Source organism: Anolis carolinensis, chromosome 5 (assembly GCF_035594765.1).
Source record: "Anolis carolinensis isolate JA03-04 chromosome 5, rAnoCar3.1.pri, whole genome shotgun sequence".
Lineage (NCBI taxonomy): Eukaryota > Metazoa > Chordata > Lepidosauria > Squamata > Dactyloidae > Anolis > Anolis carolinensis.
In genome coordinates this window covers 14,010,396-14,034,325 of record NC_085845.1, presented here as the reverse complement: position 1 = coordinate 14,034,325, position 23,930 = coordinate 14,010,396, and the positions used below count along the sequence as shown (strand labels likewise).

Genomic DNA, 23,930 nt, shown 5'->3' with positions numbered 1-23,930 from the left:
GCTCCTTCTCCCATCATGAGCCCCAAATAACTGTTTTCAGGCAAAAGTTGGCACTGCTTGTAAACTTATGCCACCCCAGGCAAAAATGGCTGTCTGCCTACAGAGAAGGCCCAAACTGTTTTGTTGGAGCTTGCGTGCCATCCAGCATTTCACAGATGAGAACTAGGACACATGCGGCTAAGCAACATCCAGAGTGTGGCCAAGATGGCTGGTTTATCAGTGAAGAAGAATACAAAAGCTACGAGAGGCTGTAGCAATCTGCTTTCGCCTGATCATATGGGGCAGAGCAGAATTTTTACCACTCCTCTCCTTTCCTTCTGCTGAGATATTTGAGTGCAAACTACTTTTGAGCTTAGTTTGCACCCCCGGTGGACAGTGGGCTAGCCCGCTGAGCTGCTGAACTTGCTGACCAAAAGGTCGGTGGTTTGAATCTGGGGAGCAGGGTGAGTTCCCGCTGTTAGCCCCAGCTTCTGCCAACCTAGCAGTTCAAAAACATGCAAATGTGAGTAGATCAATAGGTACCGCTCCAGTGGGAAGGTAATGGTGCTCCATGCAGCCATGCCGCCCACATGACCTTGGAGGTGTCAACGGACAACACCAACTCTTCATCTTAGAAATGGAGATGAGCACCAATCCCCAGAGTCAGACACGACTGGACTTAATGTCAGGGGAAAACCTTACCTTCCTTTTAGCTGCAAATTAAGTTGACTGAGTAGAAGTGCAAAGGAGAGAAAGAAGCTGGGGCTTTTCACAAGGGACTGGAAAAGTGGGAATACAAAGAAGTAACTAGGACCATTTCTGTCAAATCATGACAGCTGAAGTATATGACCTTGGAGGAGAAAGTAAACCCAAATTTATACTTTTTTTCAGGTTCTCCTTCTCCTACCACCTTTCTTTAATAAAAAATGTTAGGTGCTGTCCAAAATGCTTGCCAGGTGTCACCTGATCAGGTAATAAGCAACACTTTATGAAATTCTGGCATCAACACAGCTATTAAAGGTACAATAGTCTTCTCCAGTTTTCATTCTAGAAACCCCAGGTCTACAAAGAGCCATCCTCAGGAATAGGGACGGGTGATCTTGCAAGCCTTAATCCAGGCTCAGGATTTTTATAGTCCAATGATTTTAACAATCTGATTGAAGCATACATCACTTGCTCTCTTCTTCCAAAAGCGCTGGTTATAAGAAAAATGCTAACATACATATTAATATTGTACATTAGATTAACCAAAAAGGCATAACATCAATTAGAAGTTGCATGTTCTGAGTCTGGTGTTTGCTAAACAACTTCCAGGCTCTACTGCCAAGCACTTCCTCTCCTGCCAGCAATGTTTCTCCTTTGTATTACATCTGGCTCAGAGACATGCTCCAGTCTGAATATAGACCCCCCCCCCCAGTAGAGCTTTGCATTGCTTCCACTTGTGTTCTTATTAGAGCAATTCCTAAAGTAAAATCTCATATGAATGTATTCCCAAGGAACCACCAGAATTAGGGCAATGGCTTAAGTAATATTATGTTGTAAAAATAACTTCTCTTTAAACATTGCTTTAATGGAGGCCACCTGAAATATAGTGGGCCTTCAGTATTTGCTGGGATTTGGTTTGAGGACCTGAAAACATCAAAGTCAATGGAAATTGTTTCCTTTACATAACAGCAAAATTTAAATTTGCTTTTTTGACAAATATGTGGGTATTTTCATGCCATGGATTGTTGAATCTGTGGATGCAGAATCTTGATATGGAGGGCTGACTGTTCTCAAATTTTTGCTTCCCGTAGCTGAGACAATAATCAAAAGAAAACTATCTGATATGAAACACACTCACCACAGTCTTCCTTTAGAGAGCTCAGCTCTTTAGGAGGATTGACCTGGTTTTGCATGGAAGGTGCCACATTTACTAACAGTGCTTTAAAATAAATATTGAGTTTTTAATTCTGTGTTGAGCATTACAAAGAACTTTCATTCCAAGGAACATATATGAGTTGTTATCGTAACATTGACTATCCATCTAGGAGACAAAAAAAGTTTTAGCATTGTTTGGGGCATTAACATCCATTCTGCTGACCCAAGGAAAACATTTTCAGCAAGGAAGAACAAAGTCATAAGGCAACCATGTTAAGTGACTTGTTTGCATGAAATTCTCCTTTTTTCTGCCCCAGAATTTTGTTTATACATTTGACAGAATGAGAGCTGGGAAGCAAGTTGCTTTTTGGGAATTAAAGTGAAACAAAGTAATATTTAAAAACAATATACCAAGAGCAAAACTTAGTGCAACAAGTAACTGTTTCTAGCTATTTGTAGCAGGATTTAAAAGATGGTTTTCAAATTTTACACCATTATCCCACCAATTCTAAATTGCATTTTTTTTAATCTCAAGAAAGTAGCAAAAAGCAAAGGCAAAGTAAAGAGCCGCAAGCCAAGTTCTTTCCATCCATGAAATAATGGAAAGAGGCCAGAGCTTGACTTCTTCATTCACTACTTTTTAAACACTACAATACTTTTGAAAAGTAGTCCTAATCTCTGAATAGAATTAAGTGAAATTTTTTTGCCTTGGGTTCCAAGTTTTGTGGAACATATTTACTTCCAATGGCAAGGTAGCAGTGTTTCAGTGGGAAGACTAGAATAAACTATTCTCCCAGTACACAACACTTGACCCAACACACTCACAAGTTTCAGTTTTGTGGATTTGATTATTTTTGGGTTTTATTTATATTATATGAACTTTCTAAGAATCTCTAGGACCTGCAGCGAAATGCTATGGACCACTTCCATCACAATTTGATTTTCTTTCAGATCAAAAACAAAATAACTTGGTTGAAGAATATATCATTGGAAACCTTCCTATTAATACATGTGAGGGAGAGAAAGACTTCATGTACAGCTTTGGAGATATAAACTACTGGGGTGTTCATTTGTTAATATAAGAACAAGTAGAAGTAAATTTGTAGTTTGGTGGAAGAAGAATGTTAAACTAAAGAGAAACCCACAAAAGGGAAGCAGGAAATCCTCTTTTAAAATAAAGTTATGTGTATATGTTCATATTTTAGATTTACATGTAATTACAGATGTATGTTGGTGAGAGAAATCGAGTAGTTATGTAACTGTTGCTTAAGCATGTTTATGTATGTATAAGCATTGTTATTTTGGTGTATTTTTCTTTTAAAATTTGAATTACGGAAAAATGGCAAAAAATAGTGTTTATATTTGTATTTTTTTTTCTTTTGCAAAGTCAGCAGACATGAAAGGCATATTATAGATCTCCAGTCTCCAAATATTAGTCTGGTTCTTGTTTTTTTGTAAGGAGGCGCAGTTGGACATCAAGAGCCCAAAGTGGGAAAAGGGGAAATTACCACTTGTTTGCCCCAAATGACTCAAACTGAGGGGGAAACGCAGGATTTTTCTGTAAACACACCACCACCTGCTGGCAGTTTATAGAAGGAGCCTCTTGTCACCGAAATTGCTGCCAACAGATTCATTGAACACCAGCAGCAAAAATGAATTGTTTGCTGCTGAGGCTTGCTCCAATTCCCATAGCCTGGAATGGTAATTGGACAGGGAAAAACAAGGCCAGAAAGAAGAAGAAGAAAGTTTCTAAAAGGCAAAAGAAGCAGAACTTCCTGGAAATTCCACCCCGCTGTTGTTTTCAACATTAACAATTCTGACCAAAGATTTGGCTGCCCCAGCCGCAAGAGAAGGAAGCAAGAAATGCAAAAGAGGGGAAAAAGAGAAGTTTAGCAAATGCAGCTGCAACTTCTGCTATCTGTAAAAAAACAAAATGAAAGGGCAAGGAAAAGGGGAATTTGGTAACAGGTCTTTTGAGGGGGAAGCTTAGCAACTCCCTCATTCACGGGCAGCGATCCAACAGGAAGGTCAGGGCTGCCAGGCCCATTGAAATGAATTGGAGCAAGGCAAGCTGTAGCCAAGCACCCTGGTTAGCCCTTGTCAGGCCTTCTCCTTTTCAGCTGGTGTTCTCCTCTGCATGGCAAACATTATTATCTAAGCTCAGAAGGAAAAGGGTTTTCAACCTGGAGGACACAACCCTCTGGTCTTCCCAGCTTCCTGGCAAACTAAGAGTTAAAAAAGCACTCTGCACATGCTTGGTGGTTCTCTTTTGCAAGTGTCCCTGCTCTGAAACCTTAGCACTAGAAAGATTCAAGAGGACCGTGGAGCCCAGCCTAATTTGAACAGCTCTTTCTTTTCCAAGCTTCTTTGATTGGACGTAAGATAGACAGTTTTGCATTTCTTTGGGACATTCCGTCATTGTCAGGTCATTTTTAATACATCAAGAATTGGCCTCTTTTCCAAAGTATTTGGATCCAGTTTTCCACTAGTTCATTGTTAGGGAACATAAGGGAACAGTGCTTGGAGAAGACTGAGCATGTCATGGTGATTGAAATGGTATCAAACTCCACTAATTCTTCATTGTTGATGGACCCTGAAAGGTGATATGGACATCACATCTGAAGACCAGTAGAAGAAACAAGCTTGCTTTCTGTTGCTCCAAAGACTAGGGCATGGAGCAACGGATTCAAGAGATTTCAAGATGAACTGCTTGATTGTAAGATTTGTTGGAACCACAGAAAATAGTCCCCAAAATGATGGGTTCCCTTTCTTGGATGGTCTTGAAACAATAGTTGGATGGTAACTTTTGGAAGTGCTTTAGCTGCATATTTCTGGAAATAGAGGGTGTACTAGATGGCCCATAAGTTCCCATCCAACTCACATCATTGTTTCTCCAGGGCTGCATCCCCTCAAGCTGTCCCAGAATGGTGGCAGATGGTGAGAGTTGTTCCTCCTTTTCTCTCTCTCTGCCACCTCTTTAACCTCTTGTTGTGCCCTTTTCCTTCCTCTCGATCTCTGTCTAGCTCTCTATAGTAAACTGGGTTTAATGAGAGCTGCCAGCGACTGAAACTGGAGTCATGAGCAAGCAATCTATGCAAACACATGGTCTCCAGCTTTTTCCACTTTACGGAGATATTTTGGAAAGTTACTTTTTAAACTATAGCACCCAGCATCATATATCTAACTATCACTTGAAGATGGGCTCTCTGTGCTATAAGCCAAAAAGTGATCATCCTAGCTAAAGAATGTTGGGAAATACAGTCCAGAGTAGGATCTTTTTCCAAGCTCTGACTATATGAATGTGTTTTGTATTGACTTAGTGCCTAGAACAGCGTATCTCAACCTGGGGGTCAGAGGGGTCACCAAAGACCAACAGAAAACATATTTCTGATGGTCTTAGGAATCCCTTTGGCAGAGAAGACTGAAGATTTCTCTACCTCTGTTATGGGGGTTCTGTGTGGGAAGTTTGGCCCAATTCTATCCTTGGTGGGGTTCAGAATGCTCTTTGATTGTAAGTGAACTATAAATCCTATCAACTACAATTCCCAAATGTCAAGGTCTATTTTCCCCAAAATCCACCAGTGTTCACATTTGGGCATATTGCGTATTCATGCCAAGTTTGGTCCAGATCCATCATTGTTTGAACCCACAGTGCTCTCTGGATGTAAGTGAACTACAACTCCAAAACTCAAGGTCAATGCCCACCAAACCCTTCCAGTATTTTATGTTGGTCATGGGAGTTCTGTGTGCCAAGTTTGGTTCAGTTCCATCGTTGATGGAGTTTAGAATGCTCTTTGATTGTAGGTGAACTATAAATCCCAGCAACTACAACTCCCAAATGACAAAACCATTCCCCTCCCAACAGCACCAGTATTCAGATTTGAGTGTATTGGGTATTTGTGCCAAATTTGGTCCAGCGAATGAAAATACATCCTGCATATCAGATATTTACATTACGATTCATAACAGTAGCAAAATTAAAAGTAGCTACATTACGATTCATAACAGTAGCAAAATTAAAAGTAGTTTTATGGTTTGGGGGTTACCACAACATGAGGAATTGTATTAAGGGTCGCGGCATTACAAAGGTTGTGAACCACTGGCCTAGAATCTAGAACTCTTTGTAACTTCACAAACACCATCAGAAAGGATTAAACCTTTTGGTTTCAACTTCAGGAAAACAGTATCACATGCAGCGCAGTTGGAATTTTGTATTTAAAAATAAATCCAAACAATTCGGGGAAAATAGCATTTCATTCCAATCATGTACATTCCTAGAGAAACACTGGATCCACACAAAGTCATTTGTTTTTAATATTTCAGCAGACTCCAACCTCGCGGGCACTAACCATTTCTGTGATGCCAGCAGATTTGGCCTGTACAATTTCTGAGCATGGATTTCATCCAAAATCACAGTGTGTGTTGAAATGAGTGTCATCAGTGGCCTGAAGGGATATGCTAAAATAAGCATCTGTTTGTTATGATGCCTAATGAGAAAGCGGTCAAAAGCATGGGGGCAATTTTACACTTGCTTAAACATTCAAAGGCTCCACCAACGAGAATTGTGGAGGGCGGCAAGAAAGAGGGCAGCTCCGTACTTCCACTGTAGGGTCTCCCCATCATTCATCTCCACCACAAATCCTGAGCAACGTAGTCCCATAATCCCCAGACGTGTCAGACTGCAAGGAAAACAAATGGGAAAAAGCAACATTAAGAGGCAGACTCTACTCAGTGCAAATAGTTTATCTCCAGAATGAGATGCTGCCGAACTGTAAAGGCTGTACTTCAGTCCATTGCTTGGGACTCATTAAGCTAATTAGGCTCCAGAGCAGGATGAAACTTGTTTGTTGTGCAAGAGTTTTCCTGCCTAGCAATGCAAGACCACTACTAAGAGTGTTGGGGAAAATGCAACCATAAAAAAACAAAACTGGAAGGTGTCCACAAAAGAGTAACCAAAATGGTCAAAGGTCTAAAAGAAGCAGCTTAGGAAACTGCACATGTCCAGCTTGGAGAAAAGAAGGATGAAATAGCTATGATAGCCATGTTTAAATGACAGTGGAGTCTCCTTCTCTGAAAGTTTTAAGCAGAGGCTGGAATATCATCTGTTGGGAATGCCCTGATTTGGTGTATGGCAGGGGTTCAACTAGATGGCCCTTACTATCTCTTCCTTCTCTAAGGATCTATGACATATTTGAAATATTTGAAAGGATGTAACATTAAGAAAGGGACAAGTTTGTTGTCTGCTATGTCTAGGACACAATGAAATAGATTCAAATTGTAGGAAAAGATTGCATCTAGACAGGAAACAATCAGGGCCAGCTAAGAAAGGATTCTCCCAGGCAGGAAGCAGACAGGCTTTGAAGCTGCAAAGCTATCCAATGCTAGTCAAGGTGGCCAGTTACAACATTTACACTTGCCTCAAACTGACAAGAGCTTTTTCTACCACCCTGGATATTCCACAGATATATAAACCTGACTTGCCTAGTTTCCAACCTCTGAGGATGCCTGCTATAGATGTGAGTGAAATTTCAGGAGAGAATGCTTCTGAAATATGTCCATACAGCCCGGAAAATGCACAGCTGTGGAACACCCTCCCTAGCAACATCCAACAAGCCCCAATGCTTCTGGGCTTTAGAAAAGCTGTAAAAACATGGTTATGTGCCCAAGCTTTTAATGAGTAATCGTTTAAATCGACATGGTCCGAAGTAAGGTTTAAGCATGAGGTTCTGGATAAATGGATCAAATTATATACATGTTTTTAAGTTTTATAATGTATTTTAATAGTTTTATCAATTGTTTTGTATGTATTGTTTTGATGTATAATTGTGTTGGGTATTGAATTTTGCTTGTGTTGTGAGCCGCCCTGAGTCCCCTTGGATGAGAAGGGCAGGGTACAAATGTTTTAAATAAATAAATAGGAAGAACTTCCTAACAGAGTTGTTTGACAGAGAAATATGATCCTCAGAGTGTGGTGGAGTTTCTTTCTCTGGAGGATTTAAAGCAGTTGCTGGATGGCCATCTGTCAGGAGTGTTTTGATTGTGAATTCCTGCATAGCGGAATGGCCCATGTGATCTTTTCCAACTCTAGCACTTCTATTGCATATAATGTATAAGTTGACTCTACGTGTAATTCAAGGGAAGGTTTTGCGGCCAAATTTAAGAATGTTGATATGACCTTTTTGGCTTTCCCAGGATGGACAAGGCTTTTGCCTTGTCACTCTACTCAGAGAGAAAGATCCATTCTTTTTCATAAAAGTTCATACTACATTTTCATCTTTTGCCATTCTACTCAGAGATGGGGATGGTTCCTTAGTGCAGTGGTTCTCAACCTGTAGGTCCCCAGATGTTTTTTGGCCTACAGCTCCCAGAAATCCCAGCCAGTTTACCAGCTGTTAGGATTTCTGAGAGTTGAAGGCCAAAACATCAGGTTGAGAACCACAGCCTTAATGTAAGTAGTGGATCTTAATGTCCAGTACTTTCACTAAACCATGGATAACTTCATGCAGTTTTTTGAGGGGTTGATTTTTTAATTCAAATTTCTAGACTTATACATGAGTGTATACATTCCCCTAAACCCATCATGTAACAGTTGAGTTTGTTTTGTACTTAACAGGATATCCTGAACTGGGTCTTCAGCAAACAATTGGACAGCAAATCTATTTCCCCAGGCTGTATATTTAGAGAGTCTCAGGAAACCCCCAATTTTCCACTTGGACAAAAGTAAAATACATCTCTCAACGTAATGTACACAGGGGAATTTCTGCACAGATTTTCTCTGCCTATAATCTTTATTTTCTGCTCATTTGCTGCTGTTAGAAAATCCAAATTTTTAAAAATTAGTATTTATTTATATGTAAAATTGATTTACTGCCTCAAGCAAGCAGATGTAAATTGAAATACATCTGTTTTTATTCAAGAGCCAGAGATCTACTTTTACAAAATAAAAACAGAAATTCTTGGGGAATTCTTGTGCACTGAGGCATACTCCAGGCAAATATTTGCATATGATTCATGAATCTAATCTTTCTTAATACTGCCTTAAAATGGTACCAGAACTTGGAAGAGATACTTTTTGGACTTTTTTTTTACCATGTTAGAAGTGACTTGAGAACAAGTTGCTTTTGGTGTGAGAGAACTGGCAGTCTACAGAGACGTTGCCCAGGGGATGCCCTTCTTTGTTACCATCCTGCTGAGAGGCTTCCCTCATGTCCCAGCAAGCCAGAACTGACAGACAGGAGCTCACCCTGTCTTGCGGATTCGAACCGCCAACCTTCAGGTCAGCAGTTCAGTCAGTACAAGGGTTTAACCCATTGCACCACCACAGCTCCACACTTATAATCCATACACAGCCTGATCTGTTGAGTAAGGAAATATTGGAACTTCCAAAAAAAAATCAACATTGCTTCCCCAAAAGCAACATTTCCACATGATGGTCTGTATGAAGTATGATACCAGTTTTTGCCTACAGCGTGTAACATTCCTATATAATTTTCCCAAATGCAATTAAGATTGGCTAGCAGCCCACTGCTGTCTCATGTATTTATAAGTTCCCAGTTGGAAATGTTAGTGCCATATAAAATCACCATATTCAGTTCAGGGTGGCAGAAGCTGAATAGCACATATGGCTCCATGGCACATGGATGCGCACTGTGCATGAATATGCAGATTTACATGTGCCTTGTAGAACTCCGTAAGTGTAAAGTTATGCTCCATCTCCTCAAAACAAGATGATCTCAACCATCATGGTAGCCCATCAGACAGAATGTCTGACCTCTGTTCCATATAGCTTGCCATGTAGAGTTTCAAACATTAACATAAACAGCATTCTTTTACTGCCTGGTTATGCAATAATATACAGCACATTTGCTACTGATTTGCTTCTCCCAAAAGCAGGAACTGAACCAATAATGGCTTGTTGAGCATGTCATCTAAGTGTGCTACATGTAGAATTAATGCAGTTTGACACCCTTTTAACTGCTATGGTTCAATTCTGTAGAATTATGGAAGTTGTAGTTTTACAAGATCCCAGCATTCCCTGGCGAAGAATGCTGGAACTTCACCAAACTACAAATCCCAGGATTCCATAGCACTGAGCCATGGCAGTTCAAGTGGTGCCAAACTGCATTAAATCCACAATAGATGCACACTGATCAAGGATCTTGGCTAGATTTCAGTTTCTAAGGACACACTAACCTAATAATTCTTGGTTTGTTTAGCAATTCTTGCTACCAAAGTTGAAATAAAACAGGCTCTGCCAACAAATGTGTATCCTTTAATAATGATAATGAAGATGCTAGTAATATTAATAATATTATTAATAATAATAATACTCACTTTGATAGCAGAATACAAGGATACTCCATACAGTCTCTTATATTCAGCTCGAATATCCAAAAGGTCAATTTCTGACCTAGACACAAGGATTCTGTTCAGGGTGAATTCGTCAGTCCCAGCTCCCTGTCAACAAGGAAAAGGTTAAACTGTTTGTTTCTATTTTAGATTTATAAACTGCAGAAATATTTTATATATACACACAATATTTAATTAAGCACCAACAGACAGCATCTCTCTGTGTTGATACCCAAAACAGAGAAAACTCGGTCCAAGTGAACCTTAATGACCTGTTTCCGTCGGTCTAACAATTAAGCCTCTATTGGTACTATCTATATATATAAAAGGGTAATGGAATCACGGCACCGGACAAAACAACTATACTAAACACCCCACAACCTCAAAAATTGACAGCACAACCTCTACGTTTATACAACAAAAAGAAAAGAAAAATAAAGTCCTAGCCACAGCAACGCATGGCCGAGCACAGCTAGTCTCTCTCTCCCTCTCCCTCTCTCTCTCTCTCTCTCTCTCTATATATATATATATATATATATATAGGTAATGAAATTTCAGCCTAGGACAAAACAACAAAACTACACTTCCCAGAAACACTAAACTTGGCAGCACAACCCCTCATCCATGCCTCTATGTTCATACAGCAAAAAGAAAAGAAAAATAAAGTCCTAATTAGAGGGAGAGGAATAATTGTTTTTATCCAATTGCTGCCAGTTAGAAGGCTAAGCTCCGCCCACTTGGTCTCCTAGCAACCCACTCAGCCCAGGGGACAGGCAGAGTTAGGCCTCACTTAGGCCTCTTCCCCACTGCCTATAAAATACAGATTATCAGATTTAAACTGGATTATATGGCAGTGTAGACTCAAGGCCCTTCCACACAGCTATATAACCCATTTATAATCTTATATTATCTGTTTTGAACTGAATTATCTTGACTCCACACTGCCATATAATCCACTTCAGTGTGCAGTCGGACACAGCTGGACTTAATGTCAGGAGAAAACCTTTACCCTTTACCTTAACTACCACCAATTCCTCAATACTTTATTTCTCATACCACCATACTTCGCCACAGCAACGCGTGGCCGGGCACAGCTAGTTGAATATAGAATACATTTGGTTTACTGATTCATTTTGATGTTATTAATGTTTCTCTCTGAGTTTAGGGGCAATCCACACACGAAGTAGCGGGCCAATAAGCAACTAAATATAGTTGTGAGATGTTGTACTGAGAAGCCTATTGGGGTCTTTGATCGTCATTGTATAATTAAAGTCCATTAGCTTTATAAAAGATCTACGAAACACAATTTAGCAGACTCATCTAAAAATGCAAATGGATCAACCACATTTGTTTACTCTCTCTGGGATCATCTCTATGGCAAATGTCACAATGACTGCCTACTCTGCCATATTTAACACTGTCCAAATAATGGACTACATGGGGATATTTTAGGGTGCATCTACACCAAGCATGGGCAAACTTCAGCCCTCCGGGTGTTTTGGACTCCAACTCCCACAATTCCTAACACAATTCCTAGTTACAATGTTTATTTATTTATTTACAGTATTTATATTCCACCCTTCTCCCCCGAAGGAGATTCAGGGCGGATCACATTGTATACATATAAGGCAAACATTCAGTGCCATATACACATAGACAGAGACAGACGCGGAGGCAATTTAACCTTCTCCTGAGGTGATGTTTGATTCCCGCCACAGGGGGAGCAGCTACTTCACCATCCACTGCGATGGCACTTCCTCATTCCAGTGGTGGCTGGATGATTTTTATGGAATTGTAAATTAGTTAAATTAGCCTCCCCACTTTATAGTGGTACCTTAATTTCCTACTTGATAGATGCAACTATCTTTCGGGTAGCTAGGTCAACAACGAGCAGAGGCTATTTTTTTATTTTTAATTGTCGGGTGCTCACCCCGCCATGGCCTGGCCTTGAACTCATGACCTCTTGGTCAGAGTGATTTATTGCAGCTGGCTGCTCACCAGCCCGCGCCACAGCCCGGCCCCTTGTTGCAGAAGCATTATCACCTGACGTTTTGCCCACATCTATGTCAGGCATTCTCAGAGGTTGTGAGGTCTGACCTCACAACCTCTGAGGATGCCTGCCATAGATGTGAGTGAAATGTCAGGAGGGAATGCTTCTGGAACATGGCCAGACAGCCCGGAAAACTCATAGCAACCCAGTAATTCCAGCCATGAAAGCCTTCAACAACACAAGAAAAATATTCTTACTTTGGGGCTTGAAGGAGCAAGGGACTGATTTTATACAAAGCTGTGTTCTGCGTTCTTACCTTCAAACACTTGTTCAATCTTTCAGCAAAGAATGCAGGAGTGTTGTTTGCACATTTAACTGTCAAAAGAAGGAAAAAGTGATGGATAACCTCATGGCATAAGCTGCATTTTCTAACATGGACAAGTTATCAATGCAAGACAAGAAAGGATTTCCTGAAACAACACTGTGACAAGTGATCACAGGGCTTCCAAATCATTTTATAGACATACTGATCAAAAGCACTTACAGGTGTTAATTTTTAACACTGCCTTGGGTTGTCTTTTTTCTCTTCCTGCTGCCCTCTTGCGGGCAATTATGCCATTTGCAGAGCTGTTCCTGGCTGCTCTTTACAAGATAAATGCGCCTTCGAAAGGAGCTCCATGTAAATACAATTAACCTCCCTTTTCATTTCAAGTACAAAACTGGATACGGGTGGGAGTTGCATAAACAAAGGCATTTGTTTGCTCAAAAAATAATCGGCACAAAGGCAGAGCGAAAACTACACTGCTTATAGAAAAAGAAGCATCAGTAAGGGGGGTTGAAATCTACATTACAGTGGGAATCACAATCATTTACTGGCAGCTAAATCAGGCCCAGAGGAGAAGAAAGAAAGGGAAAAAAATAGTACAGAGAGAATCCCACATCAAGACTGCATAGCATAAAACACCACGTGCGGAGCGAGGTATTAACTGTGCTATGAAACCAAATGGCAGCATTCTGTAGCTTAACACAGGTCCTATCTACACTGTCATACAATATTAAGAAACTGCATTATATGGCAGTGTGGATGGGGTTCCAAACCTGCAAACAAAGGCACAACCAAACACACAACTCATTATGTATTCAACTAGCTATGCCCGGCCACGCGTTGCTGTGGCAAAGTATGGTGGTATGGGAAATAAAGTATTGAGGAATTGGTGGTAGTTAAGGTAAAGGGTAAAGGTTTTCCCCAGACATTAAGTCCAGTCGTGTCTGACTCTGGGGGTTGGTGCTCATCTTGAGTCTACACTGCCATATAATCCAGTTGAAATCAGATAATTTGTATTTTATAGGCAGTGTGGAAGAGGCCTGATTGAAGTGGCCCTGGACTGAGTGGGTTGCTAGGAGACCAAGTGGGTGGAGCTTAGCCTTCTAACTGGCAGCAATTGGATAAAAACAATTATTCCTCTCCCTCTAATTAGGACTTTATTTTTATTTTATTTTTGTTGTATGAACGTAGAGGCATGGATGAGGGGTTGTGCTGCCAAGTTTAGTGTTTCTGGGATGTGTAGTTTTGTTGTTTTGTCCTAGGCCAAAATTTCATTACCCTTTTATATATATAGATTAAGGCATTTCTAGATTACCTCTTAGTTTATCAGTGCTCCCAAGGCAATATACAACAGTTCAAAATATGTAAACCATAATAGGTAGGTAGGTAGACAGAAAGACAAAGCAAGGTTGTCAGGATACCACTAGACCATAGGCTAAATATGAATCCACAATGTGATACAGCAGCCAGAATAGCAAAGGAAACCCTAAGCTGTACCAATTGAGTATAGATCAAGGGAAGAAATTTCACTAAACACTAGGAATAACATAATGAGACATTTTGGAGATAGGATTGAAGTCTAAACATGTTTTATACATCGTATACACCAGGCATGGGCAAACTTTGGCCCTCCAGGTGTTTTGGACTTCAACTCTCACAATTCCTAACAGCCGGTAGGCTGTTAGGAATTGTGGGAGTTGAAGTCCAAAACACTTGGAGGGCCCATGCCTGGTATAAACATTAGCATGAAATTTATACAATGTTTTAAGATAATTTTCTGTATGAAACCAAGTTTGAGTGCATTGAACCATCAGAAAGCAAAGGTTTCACTATCATAAGATAACTATGTGGACAATTTTGAATTTTGGAGTATTTTGGAATTCTGGATAAGCAACATATCTTATGTTCACATGCTCTGTCCTTTTTTCCAATTTGCCCTTGTTAAAAAGCCCACAGTGGAACAAGTATGCATTGCTAACAGAGATAAAAGTCCAGTTAAAGTGCAGAACTTAAGCAAGATGCCCTAATGGTAGCCATCAAAATAGATAAAGGCTGGCGGCTGCTGCTCCAGGGTGCCCATATCATTCCATAAATTACCAGGTATGTTTCAGTGTGGTAATCTCATTTATGTCAGGAACAAAGAGGCCCCAGGGTAGAAAAGGAGATAAACTCCCGAATGCAGAATCTTTTATGGAACATTCCAAAGCTTGGAGACAAAAGGTGGTTCACATCATTTTGCATTTTTAACATACAATACAGTCATCCTGCCACATTTGCGAGCTTTAATTTGGTGGATTTTATTATTGACAGATTTAGAATCTGGGCCATCCAATCCAACATTCAGAAACACATAAATCAAAGCACTCCTGACAGATGACCATCTAGCCTCTACTTAAATACCTCCAGAGAAGAAGACTCAATTGGACTCTAAGTCAACTGTCAAGCAGTGTCTACCATCAGGAAACTCTTCCTAATGTTTAGGAGGAATCTTTCCCTGCAGTTTGACTCCATTGCCCCATCATTTCCTAGTCTCCAGAGCAGCAGAAAACAAGCTCTCCCCCTCCTCAATATGATACTCGTTTGAATATTTATAGATGACTATCATGTCCTTTCTCAACCTTTTCTTCTTCAAGCTAAACATACCAATGGGTTGTTGTATGTTTTCCGGCCTGTATGGCCATGTTCCAGAAGTATTCTCTCCTGACGTTTCGCCCACATCTATGACAGGCATCCTCATACCTCACAACCTCTGAGGATGCCTGCCATAGATGTGGGCGAAATGTCAGGAGAAAATACTTCTGGAACATGGCCATACAGCCCGGAAAACATACAACAACCCTGTGATCCCGGCCATGAAAGCCATCAACAACACATTAAACATACCAATTTCCCTAAGTTGCTCCCCATAGGGCTTGGTATCCAAACCGTTGATCATTTTAGTTGCCTTTCTCTGGACACATTCTAGCTTGTCATTCTGCTTCTTGAATTGTGGTCTCCAGAACTGGGCACAGCATTCCAGGTGACGTCTGACCAAAGTAGAATAGAGCAGGACTCTTTCTTATTATGTTCTCTCTAGGACTTTCTAGAACCCCCAGTGTAGCTTTGTAGCCAGTAAACACTCCTCTGCGCATTTGTTGGTTCTCCAGTGTGGTTCTACAATCTACTTCTGGCAGAAGTGGGCCACAGAGTTGTGCTGAAGGATCTGGAAACTCCAAGAGAAGTGTTCTCTCAGGAAAGAAAGTGTTTTTTTCCATTTTGCTGGGGTCTTGTGCTCCTAACCCACAACTAATGTGGAGGAATGACGATATAGTATCCTTCCAGCTTGAAAACAACCTTCCAAAGGGGACTTCCACAGCCTGACATCTTCCCAATGTATATTACAAGCCCTATCATATAATCATCATGGGCATGTTGCCTTCAGTCAATGGGGGGAAATGGGAGATTGAAAGGATGCCAAACGTGAGGAGAATTGCTTTGGACCAGAGGCACCTATATCGTGGAGTTAATTAATCAACTCTGGATTTTTAATGTGAACTTTAGAAAGAGCAATCCAAAGTGCTAAATTATACCCCTAAAATGTTCAATAGTTTGGATAGTACTTCAAATATTTTGAATGGAAATGTTGTGGTGGATTAACCTCCTCACACATGGACATACAGGCCAAAAAACTCACAGCAACGCTCCTCACTTCTGCTTTGGATTATTTTCATAAATAACAGTTCATAACAGAACTTATGCTTCAGATTCTCTCTCCTGCCCAGCATGGCCTGGATCGATGCTGCTCCCCATTTTTTTTATCTCTTTGCAAAAGTGCTAGGTTGTAACATATGCTCAAAAAACATTTATGCTGTAATATTTGAGAATTAAAAGAAAGGCATAGGCACAACAATAAGAAAGTTTATCACAAGGTCTTCTTACCAATAGCCAACAGCAAGTCTTCAAAATGTCCCGACAATTCACCTTTTATACTGTCTTCAATTTTCTTCCCACTGAGGTTTCTGTATTCATCAAAGGCTTAGACATGAAAGGAAAAATGGGACCACCAGTTTCGTAAATAGCATGTACATTAGCAGAAAGGTCAAGATATTTTTACTTCAATGCCCTAGAGTATATGGATATTGTGTTGTTGCTGCTGGGTGCCTTCAAGCCATTTCTGTCTTATGGTAACCCTAAGGCAAAATTATCATGGGGTTTTCTTGACAAGATTTGTTCAGAGAGGGGTTGCCTTTGCCTTCAACTGAGGCTGAGAGAGTGTGACTCACCCAAGGTCACCCAGTGGGTTTCAGTGGCTGAGAATGGGTTAAAATCATGGTCTCACAGGCTGGAATTACGCTGCTGTATAATGCAGTTTCAGAATGCAGATTAACTGCATTAAATTGCATTATATGAGTTTATACTGCATTCTGAAACAGCATTATATGGTAGTGTAGATCCAGCTCAAGTCCTAGTTCAATATTTAACCACTAGACCAGTAGTTCTCAATCTTGGGTCACAGTCCAGCAGTGGGCCGTGAGAATAAAAATCCAGTGCACAAACTTTCCTCTTTATTTTATTTCTGTTCCTTTCCACAGAGCTGACCATTGCATTGAATAGACCACAGATTATTAAATATGGTTTTCTGTGGGCAAGCAAATGGCAACTACTAGATGGCATATGTTCTGTATCAGAAACTAGAGCTAATGTGGTCTATCCAATGAAATTTTCTGAATCAGCACCCCAAATAACCAAACCTAATCTAAAGTTGACCAAAAATTGATTCGTAATCCTTTTGGTACTAATGTTGGAGAGTGGTCTCTGGTCAACATGGTCCCCAGTTAAGTGGTCCGTGGTCCAAAAAAGATTGGGAACCACTGTCCTAGACTGTAACCTGTTCCCCATCCCATGCTTTCAATCTCTCCTTTCTCCTACCCTCCTTTCTTAATTCTCTAGTAAAACATAAAAATGTCAAGATCCATGAAGCCATGGTACAATGTAAATCTCCACCAAATCTCTGGCCCATGAGCAAAACCCTCCTCCTTCATCAAGTGAAAATCATAATGAAAATTGGGACACAACTGCAGATCTGAACTTACTTAGTTTCAGCTGAGGAAAACTGCTGAAGCAGAGAACTTCAACGAACTTGTCTTCATCCGTTCCCCACCTCTTCTCACCAGCATTGTACAGAATCTAGAAAGAAAAGTTTGGTGAAGGAGATCTAAGGAACTTGTAAAACATTCTCAAGGAGGCATTTGTTTCAGTCAAACACTAAGACAAACAAATCCCAAAATCACTAGGTTAGTAGAGGACATTGTCTTCCTTTAGGTTCTCCCCAGACATATCACGCTCTCTCATTTCACCACTTTACTCATCCGCAGCTCTCACAATTTCCCCCTTCTGATTCAAGTTCAGGAGTTTCAACACACAGGGAACTGCTTAATTATGAAACCCAACTGTTGATTCCTTTTAAAACTGCCATTACCTACCTGGGCATCTTTCTTTGCCACCTGCTCATCCACCCTTTGACTTTCATCTCTTCTGCTCTGAAACAATATAAAAGATAAAAGATGTGAAAATCCTAAGGAAGAGCAGAATAAAAATGTAAGAATCAAATTAAATTATTACTTGACAGTTCAAACAGGAAACTGAGGACTACCATCACAGGAACTGATTTTCAGTGCAAAATGACATTAGACATTTCTGTGGTAATCTATTCATTTCCAATAACACATTTATTTCTATGATTGTGGCATTAGCAGTCGATGCCAAACCCAGGTGCTTCATGGCTAAAAACTTCCTCCTGCTTTGGATGCAGATAGGGGATAGTCAACGGAAGGGAATCTACAACTTTTTGTAATTTTTGTCATGGAGGAAGACATGTGCTATAAGATTTATAAGCAGACTAGGCATCCCTCCCATTGCTAAAGTAATCCTTTGTGTGATGAAATGGAGTTAGTCAAGTCCAGTTCTCCCACTAAAAGAAGATATAAATTAAAATTTCCCCCCTTTTGTCCTGAATGGAAAAACAAGCAAACTATCCTTAAGGTTTTCTCCCAGCTCACTATCTTTCCCACTACTTTTTTTCCCTGAAGAGTTTGGAAAAGGATGTATTAGTTTTAGATGACAGTTCTCAGAATATCCCAATTGCTTGCCAAACACACTGGCTGAAAGGATACTGGTTGTATTCTTTTCCCACCTGTGTTCCTTCCTCCTTCAGTAGCAATGAACATATTTTGAAAAATCATTTTTAAAACTTTAAATAGCCCCCAGTCTGCCTCAAGATCTCTTTTATTTTATTCGGCTAATTTAGGAACAAGGAAACCCACTTTTTGTTGCATTACCAAAAGGAGGTCAAACACCCACCTTCTACAGATTAGAATCGTAGAGTTGGAAGAGACATCATGGGCCTTCCAGTCCAACCCCCAGCCAAGAAGCAGGAAAATTGCATTCAAAACACCCAACAGATGGCCATCTAGCCTCTGCTTAAAAGTCTCCAAAGAAGGAGCCTCCACCACACTCTGAGGCAGAGAGTTCCACTGCTGAACAGCTGGCACTACTAGGAAGTTCTTCCTAATGTTCAGGTGGAATCTCCTTTTCTGTAGTTTGAAATCATTATTCTGAGTCCTAGACTCCAGGCGAACAGAAAACAAGCTTGCTCCCTCCTCCCTATGACTTCCCCTCACATATTTATGCATGGCTATCATGTCTCCTCTCAGCCGTCTTTCCTGCAGGCTAAACAGACCCAACTCTTTAAGCCACTCCTCATAGGGCTTGTTTTCCAGATCCTTGATCATTTTAGTTGTCCTTCTCTGGACACATTCCAGCTTGTAAACATACCACTTAAATTGTAGTGCCCAGAATTTGTCACAGTATTCCAGGTGGTCTGACCAAGGCAGAATACAGATTAGCATTACTTCCTTGGATCTAGTCACTAGATTCCTATTTATGCAGCTAAAATAACATTGGCTTTTTTAGCCACCACATGACATTGTTGGCTCATGTTTAACTTGTTGTCCATAAGGACTCCAAGATCTTTTTCACACCTACTGCTTTCGAGCCAGGCATTGTCCTCCCATTCTGTATCTTTGCATTTAATTTTTTCTGCCTAAATGGAGTTATCTTGCATTTGATCCTGTTGAACTTCATTTTGTTAGTTTTTGGCCCATCTCTCTAATCTATTAAGACCATTTTGAATTCTGCTCCTGTCTTCTGGAGTATTGGCTATCCCTCCCAATTTGGTGTTGCCTGCAAACTTGATGATCATCAAGTTTCTGTTGTTGTTTTAAAAGGTGCTTTTAGGATGTTTTTTAAGATGTTTTTTAAAGATGTTTTTAAGATGTTTTTTAAATTGTTGATTTTAGCCGGTTCTTGTAAGCCGCTCCGAGCCCTAGGGGAGTGGCAGCATATAAGTTTGAAAAATAAATAAATAAATCATGCCTTCTAACCCTTCAGACTGTCCAGAATGTCCTAGTAAATCTGATATTTTTGTCTACTTCTGAATTAGACTTAAAATAAGGATTAGCTGCTGAAAAGAGCACCTGCAAGACAGATCAGATCTTCCCATTCTGAAATGGGCAAATGTAAGTCTGTGGACTGAAACTGTTATCAGCCCTTGCCAGTACAGATAATGGTGAGGAATTATGGACCTGAAGTCCAAGAGAATCTGGAAAGATCTGAACTACAACTCACTGACATGTTAATAGGAGCCTCCCAATCCAGCCACAAATGGTCAACACAGCCCTTTGTTGAAGGACTACTTACATCCGCCAGTGTTAACAGGGCTTTCCTGAAGTCCCCCGTTGTGTCAGAGCTGATGTCATCTCCAAGACTCTTCTTATAAACTAAAATAAGAAAGCCAAGAAAAATGAAGGTCAACCTTACTTGCTCAAACCAAAAGCAGCAAGGAATGCCATCTTAATGAACAGAAAGGGCAAATGCATATGACAGTTTCTTGGTCAATTAATTCCATCCCTTAATCTTGTGAAGGACACAAAAAGTCGATTGTAATTGTAGACAAGGTCCTCTTAACAGTGAAGCCCACAATATCATTCCATTGGTGGACAGTCACACTACACAACCCCACTACGAGCTAGTGGATAATGTATGCAAAACACTCTGAACTTTGTTAGTCATGCTCTATAGATACTGTGTGTGTTAATTAGGCATTCCTTATCCAGAGTTGCTTTGAAGGTGAGGTGGGGAACATACAGCCTGGAGCCCATATGTGGTGCGTGAGAATCTCAGATCCAAAATTATTTTTATTTGATCAAAGCACACCCCCAAAAAAGGACCCAAACCACCAGAAAAAAATGACAATTTGGACTCAAAAATCCCCCTCCCCATTCTTTAAAAAAGGCATATTTAAGGTGGTTTCTGGAGCCAGAAGTATCATGACATCATGTCAACTTGTTCCAGGAATGCTGCATAAAATGGACACGTGGAGGTAAAGTAACTTCCATCCCTTCTACAGTTGCCCACTTCTGCTTTAGTGAATGTCACTGACCAATTAACGAATGATCAATCATTTGCAATGCTGTCAGGGTGACAGGTTTCCAGGCAAGTCCAACTCAATAAGCTCGTTTTTCAAGGTTTTTTTATTTGCTGTGCTCAGCATGCACGACTCCCCATCAGAATACCATGCACTCGAGTGGGATGCTAAATCTACTCCCAGTGCCAGGCTTTTCCATCTCACCAAGAAAACAGTCATAAATCTTATAGATATTAATCAAAGCCAGAGCTCTGCTACTATAGAAGAGCTGTACCTAGTCCAAGTAGAGACTTCACTAGGCTGGCTGTGTTAAATTCCACAATCCATCTTGCTCAGCTTCTCTACAGCTCACCAATTCATCTTCCAGGGATGGAACCACCTCTCAAAACAATGTGGGATGGGTTGCAGGGAACTGGACTACAAGTATTGCAACAAGGGTCATCATTTGAAGCTGAACTAAAATAGGATGCGAGCTGATTGCCCCTAATTGGTTACAGTGAAGTCTCATCACAATTAGGTTTTAGTTGAATGTCTAATGAGTGTGTGGATAGTTGCTTTTAAAGAAACCATCCATATGGTCACATCCACAAGCATACAAGAAAAGGAAAAGACTGATCGTCTTCTATGGCTTAAAGAATACCTCAGGCTAAATTATTGACATCTGTTGAATATATTTACAATTTGAACCTTAGACAGGCTTTGTTAGTCAGACTAGATCTACTGGCCAAACCAACCCATTCATGACTCCATTTTAAAAGGCAGCTTCATATAGAATCACAGAGAACATCATCCAGTCCAATCTTCTATCAATGGAGAAATTCACCCCTCAAACCTCTGAGAGATGGGCATCTAATCTATGTTTGAAAAACTATGTCAAATAGCTACAACTACTAGGAAGTAGGGGAACAGAGACAAGGGCTCTCAAGGTCCAGGAATATGAGAAGATATGATCTGTCAGGGAGTCTGGACCTAAGACTCATATTTATCCAGTCAAACTTAGTGTTACCTGTATAATAACCCTGGGCTACTTCTTTCATTTGCTTGCTGGTCCGGGAAGCAAGGATTTCAATCAAGGCCTGCTCATCAGTTCCAGAACCCTGGGGGGAATGGGACAGAGTGATTTATTTATTACATTTCTATTTCTCCTCCCATGTGTTCAATGACTATCTTCTCTATTTGGCACATGGTTCCCTTTCCCCATTTCATTCTCACAGCAATAATGTTATAAGTGTTCAGGCTTGGATTGACTACCTGGCCAAAGGTAAAACCAAGTTAATTTCATGGCTGAATGGGGACTTGAATATTGATCTTCCAACTCCCAGCCTGAGACTCTAATCCAGGGTGGTCAAAGCATCACCAATGAGCCACATATGTCCCCTTCCACACAGAAGAAAATTTCCCTAAATGCTCAACCATGGTGGACCATCATAAAGTGCATTTAAGATGGGAGTTTTCCCAATATAATATGACAACGTTTATTTCTGTAAAATAGCATCAGAGAAGTATGGCATGCCAATTATGAAGGCAAGCGATTACCAGAAAAAAGAGACATCATCGTGGTAAACTTACTTTCATGGATTTCTTCAGCTGTTTGGCATCAAACAGTGCTGGAGGCATAACAAGAGCCACCATTACACTCTCAAGATTTCCAGACAGATCACCCTTCAAAGCATCTTTGAGTTCCTTTATTTAAAAAGAAAGGGAAGAAGGATAGCTGTGAATATTTCTTGCTGCCAAAAACCTTGAACAACTTATTGGTGTTGCCTGGCGTTTACTGCTATAATAACCTCAAAGACAACTCCTTTAATTTTGGCTTTATTTCCAAGATGCTTGTGTGTGCAGAAGTTCACATGACTGGACGGATCTTTGTTCAAAACTCCTTGAACTTAGAAAACTAGCTCTTGAGAAGAAAAGTCCAGCCTAGGACTGGGAAATAAAGTCCAGGTACAGAGCCTTAAAATTGAGTTCCAAGACCACTGTTTCCAGACACAGGCATACTTTGTTTCATTTTAGAGTGCTTTGATAATATATACTATAGTATCATTGTGTTACCTGTACTCCATTTGTTTTTCAGCATTTATGTACTATAAGTGTCTTCAGATGAATCTACACTTGAGAATTACTGAAGCTTGATACCACTTTAACTGCCATGGTTCAATACTATGAAGTCATGGGAGCTGCAGTTCTTCAAAGACTTTAGCCTTATCTGCCAAAGAAACCTGGTGCCTCAGCAAACCTTAATTTCATAGCATGGAACCATAGCAATTAAAGTGGTGCCACAGGCATCAATTTTACAATGTAGATGCTCCCTTGGTGTCACATTTTGGCATTTTAAAATTATTTTTGTTTTTAGGCCATTTAATAAATGAAGGTGTAAATAGATTTTTAGGTGTTTCTATCCACTTGCAAGCAAAATAATTAGCTGTTCTTCACTTTAAGTAAGGCAATACTCCCTTTACAATGATGGGATGAAACCTAACCCATGAGAAACTAGGATGGTATGCTTATAATGACACTTTGCCACTGATGCACCCTTTTGCCATCGTGCACTATTGGCCAAACCCTACCTTTCCTGCAGCTGCTTTGTATTCCTTGGCAATCAGCTGTCGTTGAGCATTTGATCTCCCTGTTATGATGTCAATCAGGGTTTTTTCATCTGTGCCTGGAAGCAAAATAATGTGCTCATATATGTATTGTCAATTAAAAAGTTGCCTGTACTGCCGAATGAAAAATCTCATGCTCCAGTGATAATGTTTACATGCACTGTGATTTTAGGAGCCATTAATAACAACAACAACAACTACTACTACTACTACTACTTTATTTTTATATCCCGCCATTCACTTAACCACACAGCCCCCTTCAATTGTTATAAACATAATAATAATAATAATAATAATAATAATAATAATAATAATAATAATAACAACTTTATTTTTTTACCCCGTCTCTATCTCCCCAAA

General features: G+C 40.2%; 1 protein-coding gene across 2 annotated transcripts in view; it reads right to left on the bottom strand.

Annotated features, from left to right (window-relative positions):
* Positions 1 to 6,030: 6,030 nt before the first annotated feature.
* The window catches only part of anxa3 (annexin A3), a 28,037-nt gene continuing 10,137 nt past the window's right edge, over positions 6,031 to 23,930 (bottom strand). For both annotated transcript variants that reach the window (XM_003221824.4, XM_008112134.3), the window contains exons 4-13: positions 23,535 to 23,629; positions 22,537 to 22,650; positions 21,974 to 22,064; positions 20,241 to 20,320; positions 17,966 to 18,022; positions 17,576 to 17,669; positions 16,422 to 16,517; positions 12,495 to 12,553; positions 10,174 to 10,296; positions 6,031 to 6,518 (exon numbers count right to left, since the gene is read on the bottom strand). In XM_003221824.4, coding sequence (XP_003221872.2) covers positions 6,459 to 6,518; positions 10,174 to 10,296; positions 12,495 to 12,553; positions 16,422 to 16,517; positions 17,576 to 17,669; positions 17,966 to 18,022; positions 20,241 to 20,320; positions 21,974 to 22,064; positions 22,537 to 22,650; positions 23,535 to 23,629 — 869 coding nt within the window. In that variant the 3' untranslated portion in view covers positions 6,031 to 6,458. The remainder of the gene's footprint in view (positions 6,519 to 10,173; positions 10,297 to 12,494; positions 12,554 to 16,421; positions 16,518 to 17,575; positions 17,670 to 17,965; positions 18,023 to 20,240; positions 20,321 to 21,973; positions 22,065 to 22,536; positions 22,651 to 23,534; positions 23,630 to 23,930) is intronic.